At 36.2% G+C, this 25574-nt stretch overlaps 2 protein-coding genes and 1 long non-coding RNA gene across 4 annotated transcripts; 2 read left to right on the forward strand and 1 right to left on the reverse strand.

The window, feature by feature from the left end:
• Nucleotides 1-9861: 9861 nt before the first annotated feature.
• LOC125672269 (uncharacterized) lies at nt 9862-17771 on the reverse strand. 2 transcript variants are annotated; one of them, XM_048908471.2, is made up of 6 exons: nt 17540-17771; nt 16560-16673; nt 15445-15523; nt 15173-15349; nt 10081-10186; nt 9862-9967 (listed from the first exon to the last, which is right to left on the reverse strand). In XM_048908471.2, the coding sequence occupies exons 1-5, from the start codon at nt 17708-17710 to the stop codon at nt 10089-10091; spliced, it is 639 nt and encodes a 212-aa protein (XP_048764428.1). In that variant the 5' UTR covers nt 17711-17771; the 3' UTR covers nt 9862-9967; nt 10081-10088. The 2 variants fall into 2 exon arrangements, with proteins under 2 accessions (XP_048764428.1, XP_048764429.1); XM_048908472.2 differs by lacking the exon at nt 17540-17771 and adding an exon at nt 16854-16872.
• Nucleotides 17772-22024: 4253 nt separating this feature from the next.
• Nucleotides 22025-22748, forward strand: LOC125671159 (uncharacterized). The gene is made up of 2 exons (XR_007368528.2): nt 22025-22318; nt 22413-22748. It is a non-coding gene; the product is annotated as an uncharacterized LOC125671159 (long non-coding RNA).
• A 1532-nt stretch (nt 22749-24280) lies between these two features.
• On the forward strand, nt 24281-25306 carry LOC125670630 (uncharacterized). The gene is made up of 2 exons (XM_048905918.2): nt 24281-24764; nt 24848-25306. Exons 1-2 carry the CDS (start codon nt 24542-24544, stop codon nt 24991-24993), a joined length of 369 nt encoding a protein of 122 aa, XP_048761875.1. The 5' UTR covers nt 24281-24541; the 3' UTR covers nt 24994-25306.
• The last annotated feature ends 268 nt before the right edge of the window (nt 25307-25574 follow it).

Genomic DNA, 25574 nt, shown 5'->3' on the forward strand with positions numbered 1-25574 from the left:
ATAAGACACTTTAGATATAATCAATTTTTCATATCATAAGCTTCTGAAGCAAAGTTGCGGTGAAATTCGTTTGAAATTCGACTCTCCAGGCGAGCCATAAGGCCCGCGGGCCTATTTCTTGATGTCATTTGTTAGCCCTCTATAGACTCAACAACTTTAGTTCTATATGTCTTTACAAAATATTTACCTGTAAAAAGTTATTGAGATCGACCGATATCGACAAAAAATCGACTCTACAGGCGAGCCATTAGGACCATAGGCCTATTTCTTGATATCAATCGATAGATCTCGATAAACTGAACAACTTTTGTTCAATATGTCCTTACAAAATATTTACCAGTTACAAGTTTTTGAAATCGACTGATATCGACAAAAATCGACTCTACAGGCGAGCCATGAGGCCCACAGACCCATTTTTTGATATTGATCGATAGGTTATGACACATTGAACAACTTTTGTTCAATAATGCTTTTCAAAAAATATGTCGTTTTAAAGATATGAGGCGTCAAATATTTACGATTTTGGCCCTTAAAATCTCTAATTACGTAACATATGACCTACTTTTTGATTTGATAAGATCAAGCTCGTTGAGATGAACATTTCCGCTTCTACAACTTATTATAAAATATTAATAGTTTCTGAGATATTCTCCAAAACATTTGGACCCTTCTGAACCCCTAATTTAAAGGGCCAGCCCGTTTTGCTTGATATCGTAAGAAAGGCCTTGTCATTTTAAACATTTTTTGCTCAACAAGTATTTAGAAATTCTTTACCGTTCTGGAGTTATCTCTACAAGAAATATTTAGGGGCCAAACTGTAGCTCCCTAACGGGGCCACATAGGGAAAAAACGAAATGTACATATTGTTTAGATTATCATTCTGAACAACTTTTGTTCAATAATGCTTTTCAAAATATTTGTCGTTTTCAAGATATGAGGCGTCAATTATTTATGATTTTGGCCCTTAAAATCCCTTATTACGTAACATATGACCTACTTTTTGATTTGATAAGAACAAGCTCGTTTAGATGAACATTTCCGCTTCAATGACTTATTACAAAATATTAATAGTTTCTGAGATATTCTCATAAACCTTTGGAGCCTTCTGGGCCCCTAATTTAAAGGGTCAGCCCCTTTTGCTTGATATCGTAAGAAAGGTCATGACATTTCAAACATTTTTTGTTCAACAAGTATTTAGAAATTCTTTACCGTTCTCGAGTTATTTCTAGATGTAATTTTTAGGGGCCAAACTGTAGCTCCCTAACGGGGCCACATAGGGTAAAAACGAAATATGCATATTGTTCAGATCATCATTCTGAACAACTTTTGTTCTTTATTGCTTTTCAAAATATTTGTCGTTTTCGAGATACAAGGGGTAAAAAATTTATGGTTTTGGCCCTTAAAATCCCTTATTACGTAACATATGACCTAAATTTTTATATGAATAGATTTGGATTGTTGAGATGAACAGTTTTTGTTCTTTGACTTATACCAAAATATTAACGATTTTTGAGATATTTGATCTAGACTTTGAGCCCTTCTAGATCCCTAATTGAAGGGGCTAGCCCCTAAATCTTGATATTTTCGAAAAGATCTCGTAAATGTGCACAACTTTTGTTCTACATGTCTTAACAAAATATTTGCAAGAAAAAAGATATTGGAGATCAAAGGTCAAAAATCGCCGAAATCGGCGAAAAATTTTGGCATCCATTTTTTCAGGTCCAGGCGAGCGTTTAGGCAAATCGCCTCCGGTAAAATCGAATCCCCCACAAATCTTCTAAAATGTTTACTCTATCTTGTGTAGAAATTTCAAGACTCTAGCTTCAAAACTAACGGAGGAGATGTGTGGACAACAAGGCCCTTCAAAAAGTCACTAAAAGAGAGATAACTCCTGACCGGAAGTGACGTCAAGCACGAAATTTTGCAAGCAAAGTCTCGTCACCAAAAGACATCTTTCCTGAAAATTTCGTGAAAATCGATCGAGAAATGGCTGAGAAAAACGCGTGTACTACCAAGGAAAATAATAATAATAATAATAATAATAAAAATAATAATAATAATGAAGAAGAAGAACGCGAACAATAATGGTAAGGTCTTCCGCAGGAGACGGAAGACCTTAATAAGAAACAGAGTAAAAACAATATGTTCCCAAACTTTGTTTGGGGAACATAATAACTAGTTCTAATTGTAACGGGGACCGTTACATATGTTCCCCAAACCTCCCCCAATTAAAAAGTGATGTTCTTGTGAATCTATAGCAAAAAATCATTTTATTTTAGCCTTTAATTACATGTAGTACGTTCAATATGGTCATTTCAGTACAAAAAAATGAAAGAAAGCGTTGCACGCGCATACACGCGCACGCGTGTATGATTCCGAATTTTTGTTGATGTCGTTCAACAGGCATGTGTATCATATACCCACAGTGTGAAATTCATAACGTTTCCACCAAAGATAAGGAAGTTATAGCGATTTTAAAATCGTCCAATCAGAATTCAGCACACGTGCATGCACGTGCTGAGCAGTAATTCTAACCACAGCAATTTGTAAGGAGTACCAAGACACATCTAAACCATTAATATCAATAGAATTTGATGAAAAACAAAAACGTTATCGTCCTTTAAAAATTGAACATTTGAAAAACGTTGCACGCGCATGCGCGTGTGCGTTGGCATTTTTTGTTACACGAATATATAGATACACATATTGTCTACGTATTCTGTGAATATCATCTCATTCGCTTCATAAATAAGATAGTTACAAACGTTTTAGTATTACACAATCAAAATGAAGCACACGTGCATGCGCGTGCAAATTGGTAATTTTGACCATGCAAATCAGTTAAGGACTCAATATCTACCTATGATATGAATTTCAAGCCTTTTCAATGAACATCAAAAAAGTTAGACTGATTCCAAAGTTAGTGTACAAATTTTGTAATGCGCGTGCACGCGCATACGTGCGCGTGCTGACAAAATAACTATTATTTTTCATATGTACAAATGATATACTATCATCCTATTTAGGTTTTATATCGCTTTCTTCAATATTCTGATTTTCCATTTTTGTACCAAAATTGCAATGCACGTACGCGCGCGTACAGGCACGTGCAGACAAAATGACTATCACTATGCACATCTACAAACGCTATACTATCATCCTGGAAAGTTTCATATCAATCCCTTTTGTAGTTTCTGAGAACACTACCGGACAAAAAAGTACCGGAGAAAAAGAATAACTAGTTCTAATTGTAACGGGGACCGTTACATATGTTCCCCAAACCTCCCCCAATTCAAAAGTGATGTCCTTGTGAATCTATAGCAAAAAATCATTTTATTTTAGCCTTTAATTACATGTAGTACGTTCAATATGGTCATTTCAGTACCAAAAAAATGAAAGAAAGCGTTGCACGCGCATACACGCGCACGCGTGTATGATTCCGAATTTTTGTTGATGTCGTTCAACAGGCATTTGTATCATATACCCACAGTGTGAATTTCATAACATTTCCACCAAATATAAGAAAGTTATAGCGATTTTAAAATCGTCCAATCAGAATTCAGCACACGTGCATGCACGTGCTGAGCAGTAATTCTAACCACAGTAATTTGTAAGGAGTACCAAGGCACATCTAAACCCCTAATATCAATAGAATTTGATGAAAAACAAAAACGTTATCGTCCTTTAAAAATTGAACATTTAAAAAACGTTGCACACGCATGCGCGTGTGCGTTGGCATTTTATTGTCACACCAATATATAGATACACATATTGTCTACGTATGCTGTGAATATCATCTCATTCGCTTCATAAATAAGATAGTTACAAACGTTTTAGTATTATCCAATCAAAATGAAGCACACGTGCATGCGCGTGCAAATTGGTAATTTTGACCATGCATATCAGTTAACGGTCCCAATATCTACCTATGATATGAATTTCAAGCCATTTCAATGAACAACAAAAAAGTTAGACTGATTCCAAAGTTAGTGTACAAATTTTGTAATGCGCGTGCACGCGCATGCTTATGCTTGCGCGTGCTGACAAAATAACTATTATTTTTCATATGTACAAATGATATACTATCATCCTATTTAGGTTTTATATCGCTTCCTTCAATATTCTGATTTTCCATTTTTTGTACCAAAATTGCAATGCACGTGCACGCGCGTGCATGCACGTGCAGACAAAATGACTATCACTATGCACATCTACAAACGCTATACTATCATCCTGGAAAGTTTCATATCGATCGCTTTTGTAGTTTCTGAGAACACTACCGGACAAAAAAGTACCGGAGAAAAAGAATAATAATAATAATAAGAAGAAGAAGAAACAGAGTAAAAACAATATGTTCCCAAACTTTGTTTGGGGAACATAATAATAATAAGAAACAGAGTAAAAACAATATGTTCCCAAACTTTGTTTGGGGAACATAATAATTAGCCAATCATACGTAATTATCATCCCGTAACAAAATCCCACTCTCGTAATTCGTACATGTATGTAAAATAAATACAATACGTAAATAAATTAAAGAAGTAAATGTTAACACTTTAAAAACACACCAGCGTTTAATTAAACCGAATCTACAATCAAATCGTCCGCCAAAAATAACTACGGTAAAAATAGATCAATACACCGTGATGCATCATGGGAAAAATACACAATTAAACAAGAGTATGGCGGCGGCAGAACGTTTGTAAACACGTGTACTATAAGATGCTAAAACACATCAATGACAGGACGATAAAGGTAAATACAAACTAGTTCTAATTGTAACGGGGACCGTTACAGATGTTCCCCAAACCTCCCCCAATTAAAAAGTGATGTTGTTGTGAATCTATAGGAAAAAATCATTTTATTTTAGCCTTTAATTACATGTAGTACGTTCAATATGGTCATTTCAGTACCAAGAAATGAAAGAAAGCGTTGCACGTGCATACACGCGCACGCGTGTATGATTCCGAATTTCTGTTGATGTCGTTCAACAGGCATTTGTATCATATACCCACAGTATGAATTTCATAACGTTTCCACCAAATATAAGGAAGTTATAGCGATTTTAAAATCGTCCAATCAGAAATCAGCACACGTGCATGCACGTGCTGAGCAGTAATTCTAACCACAGCAATTTGTAAGGAGTACCAAGATACATCTAAACCCCTAATATGAATAGAATTTGATGAAAAAACAAAAACGTTATCGTCCTTTAAAAATTGAACATTTAAAAAACGTTGTACGCGCATGTGCGTGTGCGTTGGCATTTTTTGTTAAACCAATATATAGATACACATATTGTCTACATATGCTGTGAATATCATCTCATTCGCTTCATAAATAAGATAGTTACATACGTTTTAGCATTATCCAATCAAAATGAAGCGCACGTGCATGCGCGTGCAAATTGGTAATTTTGACCATGTAAATCAGTTAAGGGTCTCAATATCTACCTATGATATGAATTTCAAGCCATTTCAATGAACAACAAAAAAGTTAGACTGATTCCAAAGTTAGAGTACAAATTTTGTAATGCGCGTGCACGCGCATGCGTGCGCGTGCTGACAAAATAACTATTATTTTTCATATGTACAAATGATATACTATCATCCTATTTAGGTTTTATATCGCTTCCTTCAATATTCTGATTTTCCATTTTTTGTACCAAAATTGCAATGCACGTGCGCGCGCGTGCATGCACGTGCAGACAAAATGACTATCACTATGCACATCTACAAACGCTATACTATCATCCTGGAAAGTTTCATATTGATCCCTTTTGTAGTTTCTGAGAACACTACCGGACAAAAAAGTACCGGAGAAAAAGAATAATAATAATAATAATAATAATAATAATAAGAAACAGAGTAAAAACAATATGTTCCCAAACTTTGTTTGGGGAACATAATTACGGGTTAACTCTATAACTATGCATTTACATGTGAAATAACATCCAATGTGTAATTAAATACCGCAACAATGATTGACATTAAAGATACACCATAGGACATAAAAGGGGGGGGGGTGATCGTTACAAATAATTGTATTATGTTTCTAAAATAGATATTCTCTGTCGTAAATCCTCGACTGATGTTGACATTATTACTAAATCATCTGCATACATTAAGGTCTCTACAGCCCAGTAGCTAAGTACTTCGTTACTAGCTTGAAAATACGGATGTATATTTAATTGCTGTTATAAAATTTAGAAATTCATTTCAAAATTAAGGATTATCTCCCTCATGCATAGCTCTTATCCTTGGACGAATTTGGCTCCATTTTTTTAGCACGCTGTTTTTGGCTATATTTTGATCTAAAACTTCATAGTTATTTCGGATTTCAAACATTTCGGTTGAGCATCACTGAAGAGACATTATTTGTCGAAATGCGCATCTGGTGCATCAAAATTGGTACCGTATAAGTTTTACATTAAGCATATATAAAGTGATACAGAATCTATACATTATTTGGAAATACATGTACAATGAATAGAGAGGGGTTTAGATTGTCTCCCTGTTTTATACCAAGGTAAATAAAAATGGTCCAGTAAGATTATCTCCAATTCTAACACATGCTTTGGAATATGCGATTAAAATATAAAAAATAATCATATGTAGGCCTTTTAAAGATAAATCACTAACAGTATACATGCGTATGCACGGAATGATTTTCTAAATTTAAGGCAATAACATTCTACAAATTTGACATTCATTCTTTTTGGTATATTTCCAAATGATTTTCAGTTGAATGAGCACCATACCACACAGTCACTGACACACACGTCACAGTGTGAACTGAACTTATATGACCCACAGTATAAACATCCTAAATCATATGAATAAGGGTAACATGAAACGAAGCCATGTAAGGGTTTTTGGTTGTTTTGTTTTTTTGCATCTTGATAGCAAACATTTTCAAGGTTTATGAGCCAAAGCAATTATTAGAAAATGCTTTTTGCTTCCGCTTCTTCTGTAAGCTTATCTCTCAACTGAAATGAAAATATAACGAACTTTTGCATTGATGTAACCGGTTTTTTCTGTTACAAGATAGATGTACTCAACTTTGAATTACAAGCAAAGACCTCTCTTTTTGGAAAATCTCTCTCTCCCGTTCACAGTTGCTATGCGTCAATCGTTCCAAAAATTTTCATATGATTTATATTTGATATAAGAAGTAGCAAGGGGTTCGGAATAATATCATTGATGGTGAGTGCAATTTCTTTTTAGTTACCATTCCTCTGAAACTGCTACAAATTCTTGGTAGACTATCATTTAAAGAGGCGGATTTTCCAGATCTTCGCATTCCTCTTTATCTTTTCCTCACGTGGAGATCTAAAATAGATGGCTCCAGTCAAATAGACCATTGTAGTAATAAACGAAAAACGTATGATACTAGGCTGTTATTTGAAAAAGAAAATTTACCCCATCAATATATCTTACATGCCAAATTCCTCGCTAATTTCATTTTCTGGACCACGTCCACATCTGATAGGACTCGATTCACCCAGACCTTTTCAACTAATTACTTTCTCTTTCAAATTTAAATATAATAACTAGGTAGATTTTGTCTGAACTTTATCCACATTATCCTTGAAAACAATGTAGTGTCAACATTTAGCTGGAGTCAATTCGTCATATGTGTCGTGTGGGATTGATCTGGACTACTATTAACTTTCCACTTTCAACTGTCCATTGAAACATGACCCGGGGTCAAAATACTATTACTTTGAGGTCATTTTTAACCAATGTGTTTTCGACAACCAAAATTGGTCGCGGCCATCGGTTTAATTTTGACTTGGTTGTAAAACAAACTTAATTGACCAGTAACCAGACCCTTGCCGACGATTTCGTGCAGTTTTTCTACAGTAAAGTTGAAAAGAGCAGACAGGGTGTCGATGCCTCAGATCTCCATGACAATACAGCTTCTCCAGACCTGGACAGATCAGTACCCCATCTTGGTTCCGTCAAGATCCAGACGCAGGAAGAAGTGGACAAGGTCATCAGGAGCTGTCCTAATAAGACCTGCTCACTGGATGCCATCCCTACTGTGCTCTTGAAGAACAGCACTGTTCTCTCTGTGGTGCTACCGACCATTACTGAGCTGGTGAATACACCATTCTCAACCGGGGTCTTTCCAAATGAGCTGAAACGGGCACTTGTTACACCACGTCTGAAAAAGCCTGGACTTGATATGAGAACTTTTAGTAACTATAGACCAGTATCAAATATCCCATTCATCAGCAAGGTCATCGAGCGTGTTGTTGCACAGAAGCTTAATAGCCATCTCACCAGGAATGGTCTACATGATGATCTGCAGTCACCTTATAAGACCGGTACTAGCACTGAGACAGCCATCCTGCGAATAAAAGCAGTCGTAGAAGCAATACTGGATGAAGGTGACGTTATGCTCCGGGTCCTTCTTGATCCAAGTGCGGCATTTGATACTATCGATCATACCCTCTTGCTGGAGAGACTACGTGAGGAAGCTGGATTGACGGACACAGCACTCCGTTGGGTACAGTCTTACTTGAGTGGCCGCATCCAAGCGGTAAAGATTAACAACAATATGTCCTCAGATGTACCACTGTCCACCGGAGTGCCCCAAGGGTCTGTTCTCGGTCCCCTTCTCTTCCTGGTGTACCTTCTCCCACTCAGCAGAGTTATCAACCAATATGCCACAGATTGTCATGGGCTCGCAGATGACACTCAACTTTACAGCCGTTTGAGTGTAAAAAAAAACCCAACAGCAACCCACTGCCATGCGGACCTATCAAGTCAACATTATGGAAGAATGCATAGCGAGTGTCCGAACTTGGATGACTGTGAACAAACTTAAACTAAACAATGGAAAAACTTAGATAATGGTGGTTGCTAGTGCCCACAACCAGTGGTGTGTGAAGGATATCCGTCTGAAGATTGGTGAGGCAATATTGACACCTAAGTCTACTGTTAAAACCTCAGTGCTGCCCTGGACACCACCTTATCAATGGAAATACAAGTCAGCTCCGTGGTAAGGAAGGTGTACTTCAACATCAGGAGAATATCCAAGGTGAAACACCATCTCACCCAGGAAGCGTTAGCGAACGTCATCAATGCAACAGTCATATCCCACCTTGACTATCACAATGCCCTCCTGCTTGGCATGACCGACCGCCCCATGCACCGACTACAAGTGGCTCAGAACAACGCTGCACGTTGTCTCACAAGAACATGCTACAGACAACATACTAGTATTTTGCTGGTACTTCAACAACTACACTGGCTGCCTGTAAAGCAACGTGTTGTGTTTAAAGTGCTGAAAACCATACATAAGTCACTGCACTCTTTCTCAGCACCAGCATACATGAGAGAGTTATGTCCTGTTTACCAGCCACATAGGACCTTGAGATCATCATCCGACCAATGGAAACTGGTAGTGAAGAAATCATCAAACAAATACGGTGCAAGAGCCATAAAAACACTAGGTGCACAATTGTGGAATAAACTGTCACTGGAACTTCGAGAGCTTGAAGCTCATGGAGCATTCCACAAGAACCTAAAACACTCTTGTTCAAGCGTGAATATGCAATGTGAATGTGAAATGCAGTGCAGTATCAAGGATTCCATGTGCAAGCTCTGCCAAACTGAATTTTGATCCAACATATGAATACCTGTATGCCAATTGTATCTTCTCAAGTCAAAGTCAACCACTTTGTCATTTTACTACCATGTTTTATTTGAACTCTTTCTATTGTTTTATCATTTCCTTTATAGCTCTTGCAGGTCTTTTATTAGTATATTATCATTGATTATTAGCACAAATATTGTACAGCGCATAGGAACTATATGTAATTTTGCGTCTTATAAATGAATAAAATAATAATTGTCTTTCCTCCTTTAATTGAAAGTAACATTGTAAATTGTAAAAGGCCCTATACAGTCAAGTGATGGCTGAGAGATTATAGAAAGTTCATGGCTTCACCATCCACCTGCAAAATAATATATACCTAAACCACAGAGTAACTATGCAATTGAATCATACGCTTGATAAATTCAAAGGAAGTATTGTGTTTATGAGAATGAGTGATTTATATTCAGTTACCGGGAATCTTATGGTTTGCGACAGATGTGTGGTGGCGAATCAAACAGCGCGGCGGGAGCGTCGTCAAGATGTACGTCAGAAATGGTGTAAGCCATCGATGAATAAGCTACACATATAAAGAAAATATAAATAATTTTTTTTTTTAAGAAAATTAGTCGCCGTGAACCAGTACATCACCGGTAAATAGCAAAACAAAATTATCGCGAATTAAAGTTGGGCTACAGTATATAATCCATAGTTTGGATCTGGGCTTATATGCATAGGATGCAGAAGTGATAAAAGAATTAGATAGGTTACATGAGGAATATGTTTTGGTTCCAGCTCACAAAGCTTGTAACAACATTGTCTTTGTTTGTAAAGCTCATTATTACAACTGTATTTTTAACAAACTTGGCATTTATTCCACTTCTGGTAATCATATTTATACTCCAACTGCCCTTTCAAAAATGAAATTCTTCAAAACCATGCTTCAGTTTAGATTGGTTGGTTGGTTGGTTGGTTGATGTTTTCTGCCACACTCAACAATAATTCAGTTATCTGGTGGCGCCCAGTTTTTATTGGTGGAAGAGAGAACCCAGATACAATGTACCTTGGAAGAGACCACCGACCTTCCGAAAGTAAATGGGAAACTTTCTCACTTACCGGCGCGATCGGGATTCGAACCCGAGCCGACAGAGTTGAGAGGCCGTGTGATTTTGAGCAAGATGCGCTAACCACTCGGCCACGGATTTAATATCCCGGTCAATGGGTCGAATGAATATGGCTCTAAACTACATAAAAACCTTACAAACAAAGATACACTGTTGAATCCAGTAAGTGCTCTACCAAGCCCCTATCTTTGCTCCTCACGAAAATATTAACAGCTGTGAAGGAGAAAATTCAAACTTACTGTGCGACTACATATGCCAGAAGTGGTGACAATCAAATGTGGATTCTAAAAAATTCTAAAGATTTGAAATCGGAAAACTTTTTCTCAAATCAACAACATCAAAACGTATGACTTTTCAACACTTTACACGACCATTCCTCACGATAAATTAAAGACTAGACTTTTTGACATCAGAGACAGTTGCTTTTCAACAAAAGTGGAAAACGCAAATGTTTATATCTAGTGAGAATTCATCCAAAAAAATTACTTTGTTAAACACCACTCTGATTCCATGCACAACTACTCTGAAGTTGAAATAAAAAAAATATGCTAGAGTTCCTTATTGACAATATCTTCGTGGTCTTTGGTGATAAGTCTTCAAACAGTCTGTTGGAATTCCCAAGGGCACGAATTGTGTTCCTTTGTTAGCTAGCCTGTTCTTATATTTCAACAGTCTCGATTGAAGTCAGCATTTCGCAAATTCTATGGTCGTTATGACGATCTAGTTCGTCAGTACAACCTCGCATTGGGTCAAATGCTGTCTGACGTGTTTCATACCGATTGTTAAGCCGTTCTTGGCACACTGATTTTGACTGCGGATAACTCCGTTTACCTGATCAGGATATAGGGCTCACGGCGGGTGTGACCGGTCAACAGGGGATGCTTACTCCTCCTAGGCACCTGATCCCACCTCTGGTGTGTCCAGGGGTCCGTGTTTGCCCAACTATCTATTTTGTATTGCTTGTAGGAGTTATGAGATTGATCACTGTTCGTTATCTTCACTTTGCATTCCTATGAAGCAGAATTTATTAAAACACTTCTACGCTAGAAGAAAAAATATCTTGCTGTGGCATTCAATTCGACATTTAGATATATTTTATCTATTAACAATAATAACTTTCAAATGGTCATTTATTATTGATGATCTCTCTCTCTCTCTCTCTCTCTCTCTCTCTCTCTCTCTCTCTCTGAAAGCGACACAAAATATATATATATAGGCCAAGATGATTATGGGATAATGTGATATTAAATATGATTTCAAAGATCTAGATACATGTATGTTTACCATATATTTATGCTTGACATCAATAATGTATACGTATGTTTTGTCATCATACATGTATATTCATATACATGTATAATAGTGTATATATTCATACGGAAATAAATATTGCAACACCAATAAAAAAAATGAAAATAATAACTTTTATTCATATGTTGATTCGATATATTCCTGTGACCTCGAAATAAAAGACACCACAGAGTTGTCCACTTCTGCTTCATACTTGGATATTTTATTGAATGTAGATATTAACGGCAAACTAACAACTGAAGTTTATGACAAACGGGATGATTTCAGTTTATCCAACGTTAACTTCCCATATTTATGTACCAATATTCCATTATCACCTGCATATGGTGTTCATATCTCTCAACTGATTCGATACACAAGAGCTTGTTCTGCGTATGGTCAGCTTTTTAAATCGAGGCAGGCTGCTGACAAACAAGTTGATGTTACAGGGGTTTCAACAGTCTCGTTTAAAGTCAGCATTTCGAAAATCATATGGTCGTTATAACGATCTAGTTCGTCATTACAACCTATCATTGAATCAAATGCTGTCTGACGTGTTTCATGCCGATTGTTAGGCCATTCTTGGCACACTGATTTTTATTACGGATAACTCCGGTCAAGAATGGATGCTTACTCCTCCTAGGCATCTGATCCTACCTCTGGTGTGTCCCAGGGGTCCGTGTTTGTCCAACTGCCTATTTTGCATTGCTTATAGGAGTTATGAGATTTATCACTGTTCTTTATCTTCACCTTTTCATAAATCGATTCCATATAAAATAATAGACACCACAGAGATTTTCCCATCTGCTTCACATTTGGATATTTTAATATCAACATATTTTAACATCAACATATTTTAATAAACACAGACATTAACGGCAAACTAACAACTTAACTTGATGAGAAACGGGATGATTTCCGCTTTTCCATCGCCAGCTTCGCATACATATTCTATTGTCATCTGTATTTTGTGTTTATGTCTCTCAACTGATTCGATACGGAAGTTAATGCTAAATGACTTTCAACTGTCTCATTTAACATGGGTAATTTGCAAACTTTATGGTGGTTATACTAATCTTGATTACAAATAAAGGTCGAATTTGCAAATACAAACTGGCTGAATGTTGTCTGACGTATTTCATACCAATTTACATACTGATAATGGCTACTAATTACTCCGTTTTACTGATTAAAGACGAAGGTCTCACGATGGGTGTGACCGGTTAGCAGTGTATGTTTACTCCGCCTAGACTCCTGATCCATCTCTGGTGTTTTCAGGGGCCCGTGTTTACCCTACTCTAGATTTTGTATTATTTATAGGATGATGAATTTAATCACTGTTCACTATGTTGATTTTCCATTCTAACATCGATAACATCGGAGAACACACAATATTCGTAGACTTCCAACTTGTAGCGAAAGGATGTGTTAAAATCATTTGAATATATGTATCATTTTTATTATATACTACTCAAAATTTGATAAGGATCATAGATATTTTTCTGTTTAAAAAATTATTAACTGCATAACTGGCAATGTTGTGTCCAAGTGAAATCAAAAACGTCTTCAACAAACTTGCACGTGCATTTCCTGCCATGGGAAATGCGTTTCTCATCACAGTTTATGCTTTTGCTACCTTTGCACGATTTTCACTCAGGCATCGTTGTCTGATTCTTTCTAAAATTTCAAACTCACTTGAGTGTTTACACAACGTTTATCAATACAATGCCCCCTCAACGTGTAAGGCGTCGCCTGACGACAGAACAACTGGGCAGATGTATTGGAATGCTTGACGCTGGCTATTCACAACGTGACATTGCAAATGCACTAAACGTCAGCCAGAGCGTTGTACACAGGGCCTGGAACCGACAGCAAACTTTTGGTACAGCAGCACACCGACATGGGGGTGGTCGTCAGAGGTCGACAACCCAACGCCAAGACCATTTTGTGGCTATTCAGGCACGACGCCATCCCTTCTGGACAGCAACCAGCCTACGTAACGACCCCCTGAACGCCTCGGGGGTGAATGTGTCCACTTAGACGATACGGAATCGGCCTCACAATGCAGGTCTCATTTCGAGAAGGGCATGTGTTCGAGTCCCTCTGACTGTTCGACACCGGCGGGAGCGATTGGACTTGGCTGAAGATCATGTCACTTGGACACAGAACGATTGGGTTTAAGTTCTGTTCACCGATGAGTCCAGGTATTATTTGAACTTTACAGACAGAAGGCACCGAGTGTGGCGACGACAACGTGAACGTTTCCATGATGCTAACATCAATGAACATGACTGTTATGGTGGTTGTTCCATCATGGTCTGGGGTGGAATCAGTAGGGATGGAAGAACAGATCTTCATGTCCTGGAGAGAGGAACAATGAAGGGGGTGCGGTACCGGGATGAGATCCTCGAAGTTTACGTCAGACCCTACGCTGGTGCTGTTGGCCCTGAGTTCATCCTGATGGATGATAACGCCCGTCCTCATCGCACCAGGGTGGTGGAGCAGTACCTTCAGCAGGAGACAATTGTCCGTATGGACTGGCCAGCGCGCTCGCCGGACTTGAACCCGATTGAGCATGTATGGAACATGCTGCAGGTTGCCCTTTCACGCCGTAGAGCACAACCCACGACTTTGGCAGAGCTCGGAAATTAACGCCCTCGTGGAAGAGTGGAACAACCTTCCCATTTGAAACATCCGGGTGCTTATTGACAGCATGGCTCGCGTTGTCAAGCCGTCATTGATGCAGGGGGAGGCCATACCCGGTATTGACACTTCATCGACTAAGTGTAATGATGGACTATCCCCAAAAACTGTGTAATTCTTTCTCTGGTTTGCTGTTAACTTTTTGTAATGAAATGCCTTTTGGTGTTGTTATCAGATTTCAAGCATTCCGTATTGATAAAAGTTCATGCCGTTCATGAATTTTTATTCATAACCTGAGTAACCACGTTTCTGAGTCAAATTTGTCTTTTGTTATGTTAGTGGTATATTAAACACATATAACCTAGTGATCCTTATCAAATTTTGAGTAGTATATTAGTATACCCAGTGATCACATAATGTGACTATGTATGTCTACATCTAGAAGCGGTTATGTACCCTCCCACCATTTAAGATGACAAAATCGGTATCTGTAATTGTATACTAAATACCTCCATTCAGAAATCCATGTTCTGCCTGCAGCACGGGAATACAGTTCCCGGGAGAGGTCTCCGTCAACATCCGGTAATTAACGATATCAGTTCCGGGAATAGAGTAACGCCATGTCTGTATATTTAGTGGGTTCTCAGGAGATCCAATGTAACCAGAGGACATCAGTGTTGCATCAGCTATATAAATAGATGTATAGTGATGGAATAATTCTTACTCAAGTGTGTGTGTGTGTGTGTGTGTGTGTGTGTGTGTGTGTGAAAATTAATCTTACCAGAGATACACTGCTCTTGAATGGTGGCATTCATATGACTTTCAACACAGTGGTTGCCATCTACTTTGAGCACTTTGTGCTGAAAAGAACATACGATCTAAAATTGAAATTCGTTACTATACCCTGTGCTAAGCATAAATAATTAGTGAGTCATCAACACATTTAACAACAAGGAAAATTCTTGACGCATGCGTCAAAACTATTAATGTCATAAAGACTATTTTAGAGGCACGAGAGGTTTTCATTGCAGACCTTTAGAAACTTTCCCTGCAGTCGGTCGCAGTTCATTTTGACAGATTTAAAGTGCATTGTGTACATTTTGAATAGATAATTTCCCATTGCCCTTAAAGTGTTTATAGAAATAACAATAACACATTCGTAGAATAAATAATCATAAAAAGGATGTATAAAACATTTCTAACAAAAACATAAATGAAATTCAAAATGAATTTGTAATTTGCTTTAGCCCTCTTTAATAGTTTTAGCCATCTGAAATAGTTAATACGCAATATTAATATATAAACATGTGATTAATCAGTTATCAGAAACGTGAGAGAAATTTGATTCCAGTACCATACAATGACAATAATGCAGAATAAAAGCTTTCAAATGTACACGAGATGTATTAAGGCATTAGGGAAATAGCACGCTTGTTCCGAAAGCTTTAAACTTGATGACGCTAATCACTACAGGCATTTTTAAACTTGCAGATTTCATACCAAGAAATTATTTTTCTTAAATGCTTTTAGAAAGAAACATGGTTATATCAAAATGTGAAATCTCATAGTCATAGATCTTAAATAGAGCTTTTAAAAACAATGTCTAGAAACCACTGTATATCTAATAAGTTTTTTGTTTTGTTTTTACAAGTATGACCTTAACATGGACAGTGTATTTGTACTGAAAACCAGAAGTATCATTAATTTGCTGCAACCTCAAGAAAACAGTGAAAAATAATTTAATTAGATGCTCAAATTTTCTCGTCATATATTTTCCACTTGTCACAATTGAGAAAAAAATAAAATAAACCGGAGACAGAAAGAAATTTCAACCATATTTACAGTCTTTCACGGAAGACTAATAATCGCCCGCCTCCTGGCGGCTGATAATGATACCTTCGCAAAATCGGCTATTTCCGTGTGCGTGAAGGTTGCTCCATTCGGAAGTGTGACAGCAGTCTCAGTCCTCGTCCTTTCTGTGACGTAATCAAAGTACAGCGACATTTGGCTCTACAATTGAATTAAACGTATCAAAACATCGTTGTCGATCTGAAAGCAACGCCTTTATGTTGTTTCAACTCTGTAGCATCAATATAGTTTAGTTGTTGTTTTACATCCTTTCTGAGAATTTTTCAGTCATAATGACTGACGTCACAGGCTGTAGGTGAAGTAGTACAAATTTTGACCTACCGGTATTCGTGACACTCAGGGCTATAACAAGGAGGGTTCTTTATCGCAACAACGTCCAATACATGTCTTTAAGGTGGCTCACTACACCCAGAAATAGTTTCTCAAATCAGTACGAATTGATTTAATTATAAAAGATATGATGATATACTATAAGTACATATGCCAAAAAGGCATAGAATATACAAATTTGGATAAAAACATTTTCAAAAAAAATTACTTCAACACATATGAACAAAAGACTCCGGGGGATTTGAACTTGATATCTGCGGTTCATCAGCCCAATACTTTAACCACTGAGCTACGATGATAGACAAACAAATCGATCGATAAAAATAATTTCACAAAACATTCAAATCGCCATCTTGTGACGTGGTGATGTGGTGTCATACAGAGTATAAGTTTTAGTGTAGTGAGCTACCTCAAGTCCTGTGACTTTCATTTCTAATGCCGGAGTCTTATCCCGACGCTTAACATAGCGATTGTTCAATCGCTATGTTAAGCGTCGGGATCGAGAATCGAACCCATAACTTCCGGTTACAAAGCGATCGCTTTATAAACCGCTGGACTACCGCGACTGGTTGAAATCAACATCGATATGTCTGCTTGGACTATCATCCCAGATACTAGTCAATGCTTATGATACGAAATTAGAATAAAAATCGGTAGACATGTTAATTAACACCTACGTCAACATAATGTGGGCCATCGTTGGTAAGGAAACCACCCGTGACATCCATTTTACACCGGAAGTTAGTCGGAACGCAGCATCGTGTATCTGTTCCAAGGGTGCATTTTGATGTGAAAATCTGCCAGTAGTTCAGAAGTACCAGGATAAAGGCTTTGTGTGTCAACGACATTATGGATACAAATAAGTTTATGGAGCAATGTTGAACTCTCAAAGTGAAGTGTACTAAGAAACTGATAAGAAATTCATGATTTGTTTTGAAAAGTTCTGAGTACCGTAGAAGGTGTAGTAACATGGTGACCTGAATTTCTCTCAGTTAACAGTAGAAACACTGTCTGGTTTCTTAGTGTGAAAAAAACAAAACCCAAAAAGGTGATAAATGCAAACAAATGTTATACTTTTTGTGAAATGTTATCGCGTGAGGTTTTACTAATTTTTTTAGACGCCATGGTTTAAGCAAAATTACGTAATATTTTGTTGGCGCGTAATACGTGTAGACAGCTGCTACTAACTATTCAAATTTCATAGCTTTACACTGTCAATAACCTTACTTCGTTGTCAATCTTGCTGGAGTCTAGTATTAACAGAGAGTTGAACGTTTAATTGTCATATTCAGATTATTCCTCAGGGTCTACGAACGTCTACAAACTATCATGGCGGGCGCTGCTAACTTCAACCTGGTTACTATTCCTGGTTATAAAAATTTGTTTCAATTCTAACTCATCTGATGACTTACAGAAATCGCAACAAGATACAATTCTATCAACAAATTGTCATATTCATGCATATGCATATTTTTATTTTTTAATCAATCTGTAAATTAGTAATATATACAAAAACTAAATCATGCAGCGATGAGCAATTGCAAATTATTTTTGATCAAGTTCAACTAATCTGTATTGTCACTGTATCGCGTAGCCCCGGGTGATCCATCATGGTATATGGTGAAAAATCGTCAGACCTTCTAAATCTGGCATAAATCTCTACTATATATTTGGTTTTCCATTTTTACTAAGCTGACAAAAATTATAAGAATTTGTGTAGTTGTGTTGATTTCTAGTGCACGAAGATGAATCTCCTATCTAAGTGACCATGACCAGCCATGAGGAGACCACGAGTGTGTAGGGTCGTTCGTTTTCACGTCTCACTAGTTCTGGGTTATCTCTCTGTGACGTTGTTTTAGGTCACAGGTCAGTTTGCTTTGTATGCAAAGACAGACCATGCAGTACATTTGCACTGTTCCTATCCGTAGTCATTAAATTTCTGAAAATACAATGCTATTTACAGGCATGTAACATCGTTTTTAGGGGGGGGGGTCGTCGGAGAAGATGACTTGCCAATATCTTTAACAATTGTCTAAAATTCTTGATAAGGAATTAAAAAAAGATTTTTGCCCAATCTTTAAAATCCTGAATTCGCTACAACATGGGCTCATTTCCTAGCTTTCAATCTAACAGAGGCAAAAATAGAGGGGGGATGTTCATTCAGTATATTTTATTTTGCACAGAAAGGCTTTGGAGAAAGGAGATGTATATTACATAGAAAGATTCCTCTCATTCATTAAAGAACGGTTAGGAGAAAAAGATTCTTTCCATATCAAACCCCTCTCTTGTTTCTCATATCGCAGAAGAAAATGTTTGCTCCTTCAAACCAAAATAAAAATCAACAGAAGTTGCATTAACTCTTCTGTTTGTAGTTTCTGATTGATGCCAGGTAAGAATATTTACTTTCCAAATGTGTTTGCCTTTGATATCTATATAAAATGAATTAGTGGCCATTTCCTCATGACAGTTAGCCAGTTGTCAGCCAATGTGCGTATGAATCTTGATAAATATAGTACGTCTATCTGATCGAATGAAACTTATAAAAAATGATTTTCACTTTTGAAATTATATGACGATATAAATCGGTATCCTTTCATTTCGATTTGTGTTTTCAAAAATAAAATTAATTTCTTAAGTACTGGATTTTATTTTTTGACTTTATTCTACCCCGATACCAAAAGAAAAGAATATATATATATATATATATATATATATATATATATATATATATATATATATATATCAATTAAAAAGCAGGAAAATATGCAGTTCCAAAATATATTTTACGAGGAATAGTGATTTAAATATATTTTGGAACTGCATGTTTTCCTGCTTTTTTATTGAATTATTTTGACTGTGTGATATCAACTCTTTCTATTTGGATTATATATATATATATATATATATATATATATATATATATATATATATATATATATATATTATAAACTCAATTGATTGAAGATGTCTACAATTATTTGAAAATGTCATCAATTAGAATTATTGTGCGCAAGAGATAATAACAAAGTAGCGACAATTATAAAAACGCATAAAAATATTGTCTACTGACTAAAACCAATCAGATAATTTCAAATCAAACTTGACACAAAGCATCCTTTGGTAAAGAAGATTTAGATTTGTTCAAATGAAAGGACATAAATTGATGCTCGCCTCAAATCAACTATTGCTCCCATCAATTCATTTGATCAATAAGCGCATCAATGTGGTGGAATTATTGCTCGCAAAATTTAATTAGGAACTCCATATAAGTGATGTGATGATCTCTTTAATTCAATTGAATATATTTTAAATTATTTATCACGATTTCATATGCGTACGTCAACAATTCAATGAAAGAAAACTTCTATCTTTTTTTTTTTGAGCAATAATTTAATTATTGCGCGCGTGAACTGAATTAATGTGTATATCAAGCATCAATTCATTTGAAGAGATCTTTGATTGAATTGTTGTGTGCATCAAACGAATTGATGATATTTTCAAATAATTAAAGATATCTTCAATTATTTGAGTTTATTTAAGAAATAAGATATCATTTTTTAATGTTGTTGGGATATGACATGAATTTGGTCACGTGATCAAATCCTATAACGCCCGAAGGGCGTTATAGTAGATTTGATCACGTACCAACTTCATGTCATATCCCAATAACATTCAAAAATGATATTTTATTTCTTATATTTATATTTTCTATTTTGATTTGTGTTCTTACCGAGCTTCCATGATTATGTAGCAAAATAACGATCGTAGAACACAAAATATAGTTCGTTAGAGTTTTATCGAATAAAAAATTAGGAACAATCACAGGCACTCGACGTTTTAAATATCTATAATAAAAAAAAATTGTCTTCCTGTAAACATAATATTGACAAGGTATACCACGCCGCCATCTTGGTTTTCGTTTTTACCAGCTGCATCGCTTGAAAATTTCGGCGAAAAGTTCGATATAATACAATAATTAGAACCCTACCGTTTAGAAGCAACTCTGTGAAGGTCATACCTCTCGCATCGTCATGGTGAACTGGAAATAAAGTCCATTTATCGGCTATAATCGACCGTCAAACATCGTCTACTGCTTCTCAAATGCGAGAAATCGCTGAAAGGTGGACGTACGTAGACATAATTTTGGGATAGCCCTTTTTTCATTGGTCGATAAAATTAAAAATAGTAAATATTATAATTAGCCGTAAATATGTTCTAGTGAGCGAGGTAATAGATCTTGAACATTATTCAATTAATACATACTTAATTTATTTTTTTAAACGTTAAACATGATAACTTCACTTATTCATGCATTCGTTTCTGTTGAAAGTAAATTTCATAACGTAATAAGAAAACTTCAAAATTGAATTCACACACACACGCACGCTCGCCTACACGTGGGTATACTCTCAAACGTACACAGTAACATTTATACATCCAAATGTCCTGTCCTGCTTATTTGTAAATTTTCAGTGTTGTCACAATGGGTGACAAAACGTGGGTTGGAGTCGAAGCAGGAGGGAGGGGGGGGGGGGGTCATGAACATTCCCAATGTTATTTGGTAATGTAATAGATTTACTAAATTTCCCGTGCCAGCCTGTCCCGAAACCACACAATTGTGCCGAGTTTTATTGTTTGCAGGACTGCAACTACCCTGCATTCAGTGCCCCCCCCCCCCCCCTGCACAAGCGTCAGTGGGTACATTAGCTAGGGAATTCTCATTTGCATAATGATGTCAACTTCCGTCCCTAGATCAGGAGTTATCGCATTTTGAGGAGCAGTAGACGATAGTTGATGCTTGATTATATCTGATCAATGGACATTATTTCAAGTTTTCCATAACGATGCGAGAGATAAGATATTGACAGAGTTGTTGCTAGACGGTAGGGTTCTAATTATTGTATTATATCGAACTTTTCGCCGAAATTGTCAAGCTGGTAAAAACGAAAACCAAGATGGCGGCGTGGTATACCTTGTCAATACATGTATTATGTTTACGGGAAGACAATTTTTTTTTTATTATAGATATTTAAAACGTCGAGTGCCTGTGGGAACAATATAAAAGAGAATATAAGATAGAGATATTTAATTGAAAGTGTTAAAAAAAAGACGAAACATGTGTAAAATAAAGGTAATTTAGAGCGTAAAGTTAACTGAAATGACGACAAGAAGAGCGGAGTAAACTACATCTGTGATGTGATTTGGTCGCGATCAGCGATGGAGAAACTGGTGTCGGTCTAGCTTACTAAGTTGAAAACGCTTGTTGATCACAGATTTCGACAGAAATTCAAAGGATCTGAGAGAATTGATGGTGGATATGATGGGTCAAGTTAACGTTAAGATCTTAGTCGGGTTTTTGGAAAGAAACAACGGTATGTTCATCGTTAGGACTTGCGGTAAACGTAGCCATGCAGGAGACGATTCAAGACAGTAGGACAGATTTAGACAAAGTGCAGGTAGGTTGCGTCTTTTATTTACCTTCAGTGTGTGTAAAAGAAAATAAAAACGAACTGACGGAGTTTTTGTTCACTTGAGAAATTTCTGTTGTAGGATTTTAATGAAGACTCGCACCGGTACCCTGACATGAACATCTAAATTTTTCGAGCCTCGAAACCAGTCTTGCTTATGATCATGCCGAGTCATAGCCGTGATGGAAGTTGCCAGGAAACAACAGGTTAACTTATCATCATAAAGTAAATAGGCTTATAACTCTGTCTACATGTCTTCGCTTCCAATATCATAGAACTTTATAAAATCGCCATGCAGAAGTTGAAGACGGTATTTAAACTGTATAAAATGAAACAACAGAATGATATGTTTAATGTTTCTCTTTTATAAATTGATGAAATTCTTGTTTGTTTACAAAATAAAATCTGTATAAATATCCTGTTGCGTTTGTTTCTGTTATGATATCATTGCAGTGGCGGATCCAGGTTTTACGAAGGGGGGTGGGGGTGAAAGGCAAGTATTAGCCAAAATACTCAGCCATTTTGGGTGCCGATCTGGAATTTTACTCGCACTATTTCTGTTATCTAAATTTGTGACGAGAGTGGGGGGGGGGGGGGGTCTAAATCCCCCACTGCATTGCATAAGCAAGAACCCAGGTGAAAATACAGGAACTGACTTTTGAAGCGGTGATTGTATTCATACGCAAGAACAAACTGATCACGTGACCAAATTCATGTCATACGAAATTGAACATCGATTTCATTAGTACTGTCATATAAGGAAGTGCATTGGCAAATGTAAATATGTTAATTTGGTGCGCCATAAATACCATCTTGGAATTCGAAAAATAAAACAAAATTTTCAAAATACTGACACATCCTCCTGAGGGATGATCAACCCATTGAGTTATATCTAAACGCAATAAGATAGATGCGGGGTATGCTGACATCATCAATTATGAAATAATCATATTGCATGATTGCATGATATTAATTGTCAAATAGACTCCTGATTAAAATTCTACCCATTCCTGACTTATATCAATCATTTCAATAGTTTAACCTTGTATCACACCGATGACACAATTATTGCAGAGGCAAATGATGAGGGCCATATATTTTCTCACTTAAAGTAATTCCACCCTCCTGTGATGTCATCAGAGTTTGCAAAATCAATGATTTTTTTTTTTAGATTTATACATGATCGGAACATAAATTTTGTTAGAGTCTTTTCCAATAGATATTGTAAAAAATCTTGTTAATAATAATCTATTTCAAAAGTCTAAGTTATAGATGAATAATCAATGGTACGTTTTAAAATATTGAATCCAAGGGCAATAACTCTGTTTTTATTGATTTCTTTATTAAGTCTATTATGCAATAGATTTGCTTTATTTTTTACAGACATTTTGTATATTTTTGTGAAGATACAGTGTCATGAAATTGTTATGAATGCTATTATATCGTCATAACCAGTTTGTATGAAATTTTAAAACGCTGTTTAAGGAAAATTGCAATTTTCTGTCTCTGATATATGATTCGGTTTATGCGTGTCTCGCATCTTAAAAAGTGTGATGACCTATGTATTTTATTTCATAATTTGTTAGTTTTAACTCTAATGAATGGAAATAAACAAACTTTTAAAACTTGTATCAGATAAAACTGCGAGTATGGAGTTACCTTAAAAAGAAAAGAAAAAAATTAATTCTTATTGAGAATATTGCAATACATTTAAACAATAAAATGCCTCCATTGCTTACGCAAAAAAAAAAAAAAAAAAAAAAAAAAAAATCATAAGCCGTAAGATTTTTTCTGCAATAAGTGCTACATCCATCAGCCAATAAAACAACAAAGAAAGACATTTTATTGTTTATATTTATATTTTTATGCATTTTAAAAAAATATGAGCTAGATTTAAGCATTAACATATCATATCATTTGTTACTTTAACTGGACAGCCATTACACCCTTTGACCTTGACGACGCACCATATTTGGGGAAGATTAAGAGGACAGGTGGTACTAGAAAAACTGGATCGAACTAGTTTGCAAGAAACATGTATTCATTGTCTTTGGTGAAAGCAATGTCGATTTCAAAAGAGGAATGTAAAAATGTGAATGTAAAAATATCGTAACATGACGTTACAATAAAGTTAATGTCATAATCAAATGTCGTCATTATGTCGTCACAATAGCATTTGTTGTGGTTAGATACAGCTAGTCAGCAAACATCATGGGCGTCTTTCAGAGTTGTATCGCTAGAAACAATAAGATAGGAGTCATGAAAGAGGAAATGGAGGTCTACGAAAAATTACGCAGTGAAATGGTTACGGAGGATATAGTAGAAAAGAAAGGCGGAGTGGCCTTTGGTCTTACTTTCATTGCTGAAGATACACCAAAAATGCCACCGCCCCGAATCACTGACAATAAGAAGGAGGAATTTGAGAAATGGAGAGGTAGATGAATAAGAATTTAATGTTGCATATCATTTGATATTTATTGATTGAAAAATTAGCACTTTGTTGTTCTTTTTTCTCAGAAACTCAGGAGAAAACGCAAGCCCTGAAACAGGATAGGGCACATCAGAACAGGGAGGAAGCCCTTACTAAGAGGAAGATTGAGGGCGCTCACAAAGAAATGGAGCGACTAGAAAAATACCTCAATATTGGAGCTGAAGAATTCTGATGTGGACTCCTTAATACTCATTTTGGACCTTTAAAAAATTATAATTAGTAAATTTGAGCATTTCATTTGAAATCAAAGAGAGGACACTTTAGCTCTTTATTTACAGTACAATGTTACTTTGGCTATTATTATTTCTTTTTTCTTATTGGTCTTTTTTAATCGGAAATATCCTGGATGTCCGTCTCAGTGGTACATCTAATGACAGAACTGCTGGTCAACATTTGTCTTTCTTTTGGTAACTACACAGGCGAAACAGATCGCTTTGCTGAGTTACCTGAGCAAAATTCCTTTAAATTTTTCGGAACTTCAGGCCTCCAGGGACGAACCATTCCTTAAAGGTAATAGAATTCCCTATCGAAAAGTATTTAAAATATTCAATAATACATGACCAGAAGAATAATACATACATTACAAGATGTCTGAGAGCTATGTTGTCCTCTCCCTTATCTAATTATTATTATTTTATTGATAGAAACTGATTCAATAAATATACTTTGAATGCATATCTAATTATTATTTTATTGATATAAACTGATTTAATAAATATACTTTGAATGTATATCTAATTATTATTTTATTGA

This window comes from Ostrea edulis, chromosome 4 (assembly GCF_947568905.1).
Source record: "Ostrea edulis chromosome 4, xbOstEdul1.1, whole genome shotgun sequence".
Classification (NCBI taxonomy): domain Eukaryota; kingdom Metazoa; phylum Mollusca; class Bivalvia; order Ostreida; family Ostreidae; genus Ostrea; species Ostrea edulis.

Bases quoted from the DNA above. Each gene is read 5' to 3' on its own strand.
- LOC125672269 (XM_048908471.2), bottom strand. From the start codon at position 17,710: ATGTCGTTGACACACAAAGCCTTTATCCTGGTACTTCTGAACTACTGG. The intron at 15,350-15,444 runs GTAAGATTAATT...CTATTTATATAG, and splicing joins TCAAGAGCAGTGTATCTCTG to CTGATGCAACACTGATGTCC. The intron at 10,187-15,172 runs GTATTTAGTATA...TTATATGTGTAG, and splicing joins ACATGGATTTCTGAATGGAG to CTTATTCATCGATGGCTTAC.
- LOC125670630 (XM_048905918.2), top strand. From the start codon at position 24,542: ATGGGCGTCTTTCAGAGTTGTATCGCTAGAAACAATAAGATAGGAGTC. The intron at 24,765-24,847 runs GTAGATGAATAA...CTTTTTTCTCAG, and splicing joins GGAATTTGAGAAATGGAGAG to AAACTCAGGAGAAAACGCAA.